Below are 10,186 nucleotides of genomic sequence, written 5' to 3'. Positions count from 1 at the left end.
ACTGACTTTAATTATCCATAAAATCATCACATTCTCTGTAAGATTAAGGTCAGCTATTGTATTATTATATTTTAAAGGCTTTAAAACCAAGTAAACACTGAAAGTACAAACACCGCTAATGGCAAATAACTTTGCTGACATGTGGCCAACAGTAATGTTTTAATGTTCCTCATTATTAAACATTTTCACATAAATGAGTGACATAATATTCAGTACTTAAAGGCTGCTGACCCTGAATTGGGATACAGCCAGAGTGTTTTGATACGTGAGAGATTTGTGACGTTTACCATGTTTGGAGTCTCAAGTTAGTGTGTTGTCTTGTGCAGAGATGGGCAGTAACATGTTACTGTAATCTGATTACTTTTTCAAGTAACGAGTAAAGTAAGGGATTACTATTGCAAAATTGGTAATTAGATTACCGTTACTTTCCCGTAGGAATGCTGCGTTACTAAAACCGTGATTTTTTTGCGAGAATGTCTCATGACAGTGACATAAGCGAGTGAGCCGCTGGTGACAACAGCTGTGTGCAGATCAACAATGGATCATAAATCGATTGTGGGAGAGAGTATGAGCGTGCAGCGTTTAAAGCGTGGAAGTACTGACCTTACTTTGAGTTTGATTCCATAAAAAGTGACAAAAACATTAGTGTCCGTTGTGCGTGGGAAGAAAACTTTTTACAGCGAAAAACCCTAAACTTCCAAGCAAGCACCGAGTGCGCAACGACGTAATGGGAAATTCACAGAGAAACTCGCGGATTCTTCAACTGACCGCGGCACACCTGCACCAGGGTAAACCTCCGCCTACCGCGGTCCTGCTTTACAGGTGAAAATAGAGCAACAGGGCCGCTGAGTCTTTGACTTTATTTATTTTCTGCTGTGTTTCACTTGCATCTATTTGAAAGACGGAGTGTAAACACAAAAAATATTTTATTTTATGTGCTGGAATGTGCAGAAAATAGGTTTAAATGTTAAACTAATTTATTCAAGTCAGAGAATGTTGCATACAATTAAAATTTTGCTTGATGCATAAAGTTAAAAGATTAAAACTAATAAAACAAGTTAAAAAAAGAGACTTTTCCATTTGATTACATTTTGTATGATGGATTATGCAGAAAAAGTAGAATTGGGCTGAAAGATCTATCGCTTTATCACCTCTTCAGGTTGTAAATCGTGTTTTTAAAAAGTAACTAAGTAACTAAGTAATTAATTACTTTTGAAAATAAGTAATCAGTAAAGTAACGGGATTACTTTTTTGGGGAAGTAATCAGTAATTAGTTACTGATTACTTTTTTCAAGTAACTTGACCAACACTGGTCTTGTGTAGTTAGTGTGTAGTGTAGTCGTTGTTTTGTTTTGTGTGTCAGTTCTACTAGTGGAAAAGCTTGAAAAGGGACGTTGAAAGTGCTTAAAAAGTGCTTGAATTTGGCCCTGAAAAAGGCGTATGAACCCTGCATGCAGGACTAATTTGGACTAAATCAAAAGGGCCGTGCAGCCCTGGTTCACTCAAGGTAATGTCTGTAAAACATAAATATAATAAGTAAATTTCTTAATAAAGTTATAATATTAAGATATTGAGAAGACAAGGCATTTCAGTTTCTTAGTTAATAATAGAGATAGCAATGCCAAGAAGATGCCTTGGATTGGCCCCTTCTCATCCCAGTTAGTTAGAGTTCATTGGGAGTATTTAATGAACATAAGTATGATTTTCTTATATAGCTGTGGTTTGAATGGCTACTTTGCAATATGAAAGAATCCTCAGACTGTCCTCTGATACCCGTGACATGGTCAGCAGAGTCTGCTTGTTGAGTTTGATGCCCTTGAGCTTAATGGACTGTATGTACTAAAACAAATGGAAGAACCAGTGGTGAAGAGTTCATACCCTGAAAGAGTCATGAACTAATTCTTCTTAGAAGACTGATGAAGGCTTCCATATGGCATGTTCCCTGTTTCTTTCTCCCTCTTTTTTTTAGCTAAAGAGGGACGGTCAAACAACATCATGCCCATTTAATAATGACAGTAGCTGAAGGCAAACAAGATGCAATCATTTCTTGGTACAATCACAGCTTTGTAGCTTTACTCAATCTTTGAGCAGTGAATCAGATGACTAATTTGAGGCGGACTGCTAGACATTTCTGCTGCGCTATTTATTTTTTTTACTTACCTTATTTTCTACTCGGATAAAAAAATGAAGCCCCTTCATGTCCTCGTGTCTTTTTGCTTCTCAGGTGAGTTTTGATCAGTTCTATCCAGAGGCATTTGTTTTAATCAGTAAAAGCTATATTCTATTTTAATGTGTACTTATACATGAATTGAAGTGAAGAAATAAATGCAATATGTGTAGGTGAATCATTTTTTGGAGTTATCTTCATGGCATTTTCTTAAATGAAAATGGATCTTTTTGATCTGTTAGAGCAGTTTTGAAATTGTCAGGTCATCTCCAGTAATTTCAAAAATAAATAGAATATTTTACTTTTAATGAATGTCTGATTAATTAAATTTATGTGAATTATGAGGCTATTCTGAATACAATCAAAGATTGCTCTAATATGATGTATAGACTTTAACTGGTTTTTATTTGTAATGCAGTGCAGTGACTTTGAATCTTGATTAAACTCTAAAAAAAAGATAAAAACTAATTTTTGCAATTGTTTGCAATGCATGCAATATAATCATAATGTTAAGCCATCAAAAGCGATCTTATTCAGTATAGTTGAATGTACTACTCTTATTATATTATCATTAATATAATTAATGATATAAATATCATTAATATCATCTTAAATTGATATGTACAACAAGAGAGTAAGTTAAGATGTTTGGTGTGATCATTTTTGTGTTATATTAATTATAAGTTACAGTCATACAATTCTTAATATTTTTGCTTTTTTAACTTTATTACTTACATATTTATAATGAAATGGCAACATAATATTATGATAGAATAGAATTGAGTGGGGAAATGTTGTTTTTTCAATGCAATGAATTGCAAGTATAATAAATTATGAAGTAGTCTGTATTTTATATATATTTTAAATTTAGTCTTCAGTCACATTTTGGTTAAGTTTATGAAAGAACCATGGTTTGGGTTAAAATAGTCCCTTTCAAAAATAGTAAACAAATATCAGAGAGCTTGTCTGGCAGAAATCAGTTAAACTGTTTATCTTTTCATCAATGTTTTTATAATGCTTGAGGATACTTAACTCTGGCTGTGAAATAAAAGGTTTCTTTGTTTAGCCTCTTCTCTGCATGGATATGCATTTTTTTCCTAATTTGCAGAGAATGTTTGAAGGATTAGAAGTCTACAGTGCTTTCTTTTAATGCCATTAAACTGTATTTTATAATTTCCTTGACTCAAACCAACAGTTAACTATGGTATATCAGTTGATCTTATTTTTATAGCAGAGCAGCACTCTCCTCAGTGCATTTTATATCATAAGGTAAAGCTAAAGAGAATGGTTCCCTTGGAAAGAAAGAAACTCACCGGTGTTAGACTCAGGGGGAAAAAAGCATGAACCATTTGGGGTGAGGAGAAAATGGAAAGATAGAAGACAAGCATTCAGAGAAAACAAACATAAAGATCAACCCTGAGCAGGTTAGTAGGGCATGATCCATGATGTCATGTGGACATCAAGTTTCAATTTGAATGAAATGAAATGTTTTTTCCAAATGCATGAGAAGATAAAGAAGTCAGTACAGCAAGAAATATAATTTGTGTTCACCACATTTGTATGCTGGTTAGAGCCAGTGTTAAGCTGTAACCAGGCCTTTTTGTGTCAAACTGCAGCTGTGAGTATGGTGGCCTCAGAAGTGCTAGAGGTGAGCGGCCGTGTTGGTGGTGAGGTCTCCATCCTCTGCTCCGGTAGCTGGAACAGAGACAGCGGTGCCAAACACAACAGCATGTATTTCTGCAAAGGAGTCTGCTCCAGCGAAAGCATTCTCATTCAGAGCGAGAGGAGGCGATCCACCGTCGCAAGTCAAGGGAGATACAGCATTAACAATGGCAGAGAAGATGGAGTCTTCAATGTGGCCATAAAGAAGCTGGAGAAAGCGGACACAGGGAGATATCGCTGTGGAGTGGAGAAAACCTTGAATGTGTTGTATCGGGAAATTAATCTCATAGTTGTAGAAGGTAGGTTAAGTTTCCTGCAGGTTTCCTCCATTGGTGCAGGTCACCCATTTTAAGGTTAAAGTTTTAACTGTAGGTTAGCATAATGCAATCATTTGACCATTTTTGTGCACTAATGTTGAGCCCACCAGTATGTGGCTGGCATTTGCAATACTTAACTAAATTAAGACTGAAATGTATATTAACTTCGTTATTAACAAAGTTAATAACAGTGTCACATGAGCACACAAGCATTATCTCTCACCAGTCTTCCTGCGTCCTCTTCTCTCAAAGCTTCCACTGTTCCCAGATCTCCTTCCTCCACTACTATCATTCCAAACAAAACAGCACTTCTGTCACATGACAGCTTTACATCCAGCACCGAGCAATCACCAGCACCATCTTCACCCTCAGATGGAAAGAGAAACAGACATGAAGCATCCCGACTCACAGGTATTTCAAGGCCGAATGGATCTGATAGCAAGCTTAACAACAACAAATACAGCATGTATGTATAGAAAAACTCTGGATAAGAATGGTTTAATCAGACTCAGATTTATACATTACACCAAAGTTGATTTTTTGGGTGCTACAGCATAGCATTGCTTCCAACTGATGGCATGAAGATACTTGCTCAGTAATAACAAAATAATGACATTCCACAGTCTTGCTTACACATTCTCCATTTCGTTGTTTTGATGTATTCATGGTGCAGATGTCATAGTTGTATTTGTGGTACTCACAATCTAGCTACAGCTGGATACCTGTCCAGGGTCTCTACCCTGACTTTTGCCCTATGATAGCTGCAATAGGCTCCAGCCCCCTGCGACCTTGATAAGGATAAGCGGAAGAGAATGGATAAAATGGACTTAAATTTTTACTTGTAATATAATAATTGTTTTAGTGGTTTGGGTTTTTGGCTTTCACCAAATGTGGCACTGTTAAAATGCCAAACATCTCCACTTTGGTCTCATCTGTCTAAGGGACATAGTTCCAGAAGTCTTAAGAACATTCAGGTGAATACCTGAATACTGCAGACCTGCAAACTGCTACAACTAGTGCAAGAGGTAGTCCCACTTACACTAGCAGCACCTGGCTACTGCTTTCTGTTAGATTTGGATTGTTGATTGTCATTTATGCTTAGAAATATTTACTTATGTATGCTTAGAGTTTTATAATTAGTTGTAGATTGGTAGAGGTTTGATCCTTAATAGTCTGCAAACTTTGTGTGCATTAGAGAGCACTCTAGGAGCATGAGAGAGGTCGTACCTTGTTTTATTGTTTTACGGTAGGATTAACGTAGCTACGTCTGTTCTAGTCTAAGTGCTTTTTGTTTAGATGAACTGCTGGACTTCCTCACCGTGTTATCTAGGGTGAACCATCTAGGGTGAGGGGGAGACTACCCTCTTCCTGACCAAGAGGACCCCCCCCCCCCCCCCACACACACACACAGAGTATTCTTTGTTCACATGTATACCTATGTAAGATGCTATATGTTAATGACCCTATGCATATTCATGTAACCACAATAAAAGGAGTGCTATGGGGAACCTGGCTGAGAGCCTGATGGGGGTCAAGTGGTGGAACGACACTTGGCTCCAGGCAGGTCTCCCTCATGCATGAGTAACAAGAAGAACTTTGCCTACTTCGTGTCTTGCTTGCTGTGTAATTATATTGCCTTCAACGTTCCAGCGAATAGGTTCAAGCTACAAACCTTTCACTTTCCTTCTTAATTCCCATGCAAGCATCAAACGTTTGCTTAGTTTTTCCACACAGTGCTTCTCCATTTTGGTTTAGGTTTTGTTAAATAGATAACGACACAGTGTACAATGTCATGTTTTGTAGTTCACCTGAGATAATTTTTAAATGTTGTCATAGATTAAAAAAATGTAATAAATGAAAATTTAAAGTTTTAACTATACTGTCACATTTGTCACACAAATTTTGGCAAAGTGGTACACCATAAAAGTAACTTTACTCCTAGAATACAGGGAATATTATCAACAGAATTAAATTTTAACATGACACAAGATATTGATCAGTGCTTTTTTTCCATAAAAATAAGAAGATTTAAAATGTGTTTAGGACAACTGTCTTGATTTGTTTTTTGAACCTGCTGTTCTCCAAACTAAAGGAAAGTCTTTTGTTTTGTGCAGACACTACAATGGTCATCATTGTCTCAGGGAGCTTAGCTCTTCTGGTCTGTGCCATCATCCCTGTTATTTTCTATGGACACTGGCGGAGTCACACAGGCTAGTAGCACAGGTTTAGAGACAGTAAAGTATAATAATTCCATGGCAGGGTATTGTTCAGGTACATTACAAATTTTTTTGTTTATCTCAAAAGGTCCGAACAGAGCTGAAGACAACAAGGGTGAGGTGAGTGACCATTTGTTATTCAACTATTTTAAAACTGAGTTTCCATATCTAAAGGCTGTTTCAAACACTAATGTTCACTGCTCAGAAAATAGCTACAATGGTGATTTATTCACAGGGTGATCATCGGGAGGAAAATACAGATGTTGGATCTGGTCAGGTTGCAGTGGAGCTGCAGGCCTTTGAGTCAGATGTTGCTCCAGAGACCGATGATAATTACACCTCCGAATATGCTGCCATCTACGAGGCACGAGAACCTCAAACCATGGACTGAGAAGTTTTTTTTGTCCTGACAGCTTATTTTCTTCTTTGAATTTTACATAAAAAATAAAGTAAACTATTTGACTCTAATTCTTTGAGAGATTTTTCATATTTCTATATTTGAATTTGGAGCCTTTAGTTGGTTTTATATCATAAACAATAAGCTGAGACATTAGAAACATGAACAATAGCATAAAGAACTATGATTAACAACTAAAGGTTGTATTTCTAAACATAAATTCAAAGTGGTATCATAGTCATACCAAATCATGGTCCGACACACAAGCGGTATATTCAACCTTTACACTTTTTTCTAGCAGCCTTTACAGAATGTGGCCTTAGGTCACATTTATTTCATTTAGCTTGTCTGTTACTTGCTGTCACATCACATGGCTTACTTAAACCTACAGAAAGGAAATAGAAGAGTGACTTTGGATGTTTGTATGCAGATTATTTAGATGGACATCATACATGCAGTATAATGCAGCATAGGTGTACAGGGAGTGCAGAATTATTAGGCAAATGAGTATTTTGTCCACATCATCCTCTTCATGCATGTTGTCTTACTCCAAGCTGTATAGGCTCGAAAGCCTACTACCAATTAAGCATATTAGGTGATGTGCATCTCTGTAATGAGAAGGGGTGTGGTCTAATGACATCAACACCCTATATCAGGTGTGCATAATTATTAGGCAACGTCCTTTCCTTTGGCAAAATGGGTCAAAAGAAGGACTTGACAGGCTCAGAAAAGTCAAAAATAGTGAGATGTCTTGCAGAGGGATGCAGCAGTCTCAAAATTGCCAAGCTTCTGAAGCGTGATCATCGAACAATCAAGCGTTTCATTCAAAATAGTCAACAGGGTCGCAAGAAGCGTGTGGAAAAACCAAGGTGCAAAATAACTGCCCATGAACTGAGAAAAGTCAAGCGTGCAGCTGCCAAGATGCCACTTGCCACCAGTTTGGCCATATTTCAGAGCTGCAACATCACTGGAGTGCCCAAAAGCACAAGGTGTGCAATACTCAGAGACATGGCCAAAGTAAGAAAGGCTGAAAGACGACCACCACTGAACAAGACACACAAGCTGAAACGTCAAGACTGGGCCAAGAAATATCTCAAGACTGGTTTTTCTAAGGTTTTATGGACTGATGAAATGAGAGTGAGTCTTGATGGGCCAGATGGATGGGCCTGTGGCTGGATTGGTAAAGGGCAGAGAGCTCCAGTCCGACTCAGACGCCAGCAAGGTGGAGGTGGAGTACTGGTTTGGGCTGGTATCATCAAAGATGAGCTTGTGGGGCCTTTTCGGGTTGAGGATGGAGTCAAGCTCAACTCCCAGTCCTACTGCCAGTTTCTGGAAGACACCTTCTTCAAGCAGTGGTACAGGAAGAAGTCTGCATCCTTCAAGAAAAACATGATTTTCATGCAGGACAATGCTCCATCACACGCGTCCAAGTACTCCACAGCGTGGCTGGCAAGAAAGGGTATAAAAGAAGAAAAACTAATGACATGGCCACCTTGTTCACCTGATCTGAACCCCATTGAGAACCTGTGGTCCATCATCAAATGTGAGATTTACAAGGAGGGAAAACAGTACACCTCTCTGAACAGTGTCTGGGAGGCTGTGGTTGCTGCTGCACGCAATGTTGATGGTGAACAGATCAAAACACTGACAGAATCCATGGATGGCAGGCTTTTGAGTGTCCTTGCAAAGAAAGGTGGCTATATTGGTCGCTGATTTGTTTTTGTTTTGTTTTTGAATATCAGAAATGTATATTTGTCAATGTGGAGATGTTATATTGGTGTCACTGGTAAAAAAAAAAAATTGAAATGGGTATATATTTGTTTTTTGTTAAGTTGCCTAATAATCATGCACAGTAATAGTCACCTGCACACACAGATATCCCCCTAAAATAGCTAAAACTAACAACAAACTAAAAACTACTTCCAAAAACATTCAGCTTTGATATTAATGAGGTTTTTGGATTCACTGAGAACATGGTTGTTGTTCAATAATAAAATTATTCCTCAGAAATACAACTTGCCTAATAATTCTGCACTCCCTGTAGATTATTTTGGTTAGATTATTCATAAGGAGACAAAAGGAAACAAAAATTATTAAAACGTTTGTTGATATGAAAATATTCTTTTAGTTTATAAAGTGGTTCTGCTTCAGTATTCTTTAAAGAACATAATGTTCGCAAGCACTGTGACCACACGATGAGTCAGACATCTACTGGTACAGACATGCACGTCTGCTACAAAATGTTGACTTCTTTGTGGCTTACTTGCTAGGAAGGATGTGTTTGGTGACAAAGTCATTGGGGGGCACAGTCATTTCTTAAACCATTAAACGACTACTCTAAAAAACAATGACTCATATTACTGAGCTTTCTCAAGGTAAAGATTACTTTGTGTGGGCCATTTAATTTGTTCTTAAAAAAAAAAAAGCTTTTCTGTCATTTAATGCTGTTACATTCTTGGTCTAAAGAGGGAACTGAACGCAACAAGAAAAGTGACCCTCCAGTCACACACCACCCAAGAAAGAGCAAAAACAGAATACTTTTCAAAATACTATGCAGCCATTTATTTAAGTCAGCAGTGAGCAATGCCAAAATAACAAAACTCTAAAGGGCCCTAAGCCCAACCAAAAGACAACTTGCTTACCTAAGCTTATAAGTGATAAACAGGAGGAAACTGAGCCAACAGAAATCGACAGATTATTTTATAAAGATGATTTTTCAAAAGCAGAACCTGCAGAAGCCAGTCTGTCCTTCATTGTGGCTTCTTATGTGTGCTCATGGCTGGTTAGGTCTACACTCACCTTGTTGTATTATTTTTAATAGACTGAAAATGTCTGAATATAATTTACCAAGTACTAATTGTTTATAGGACAAGATGGAGAGTTGTGGATCATATGCACATATTTAAATATGTTTTAAGTTTTTAACAATTAGCCTTGTAAAGGCACAGCCTGAGGCGACTATTTAGAAAAGAAAGAACTACTTAACTAACAGTTTTTCAGCCACAATGAAGACCATTTCTTTCATCCCCTGGTTTTTGGTAATGCGGCTCCTTCAGCATGATGGTTTACTTCAGATCCAGTGTCCACCATCTGGTTTGAGGTTTAGCACCATGACAGGCACCAACCACCTTGCAGCTGCAGCTCAGTGCAGCCGCTTCACCAATGGAGGTGCTGAACATGGTCTGCTTAGGCTAAATGTCCCCAGTCTTCCTCTGACAGCTCAGCACTTTTTAAGGATTCAAGGAGCTTTATTGTCATTCACATAGACATAGAGTGCAACAACCTGAGTACCAGTATGGAGCATGGATATAAAATGTAGGTATAAATATAGGTATAAATATTTTAGCAGCAAAAGGGCATGATGACCAGCATTGATAAAGTGACAGTGTCAGTAAGTGTCATTAGTGATTAAGGTGCTACAATATCA

The 10,186-nt window shown here is 37.7% G+C and overlaps 1 protein-coding gene across 1 annotated transcript; it reads left to right on the top strand.

Moving 5' to 3' along the window:
• Window positions 1–2,184: 2,184 nt before the first annotated feature.
• On the top strand, window positions 2,185–6,824 carry LOC146708191 (uncharacterized). Its single transcript, XM_085460936.1, has 6 exons — window positions 2,185–2,224; window positions 3,784–4,128; window positions 4,399–4,557; window positions 6,261–6,356; window positions 6,451–6,482; window positions 6,598–6,824. Exons 1-6 carry the CDS (start codon window positions 2,185–2,187, stop codon window positions 6,751–6,753), a joined length of 828 nt encoding a protein of 275 aa, XP_085317062.1. The 3' UTR covers window positions 6,754–6,824.
• Window positions 6,825–10,186: the final 3,362 nt, after the last annotated feature.

This window comes from Copadichromis virginalis, linkage group LG6, assembly GCF_057382275.1.
Source record: "Copadichromis virginalis isolate Kocher_CV1m ecotype Utaka linkage group LG6, C_Virginalis_male_GT1.1, whole genome shotgun sequence".
In the NCBI taxonomy this organism is placed as follows: domain Eukaryota; kingdom Metazoa; phylum Chordata; class Actinopteri; order Cichliformes; family Cichlidae; genus Copadichromis; species Copadichromis virginalis.
The sequence above is the reverse complement of the archived record's forward strand: the minus strand, read 5'-3'. Positions and strand labels throughout refer to the sequence as shown.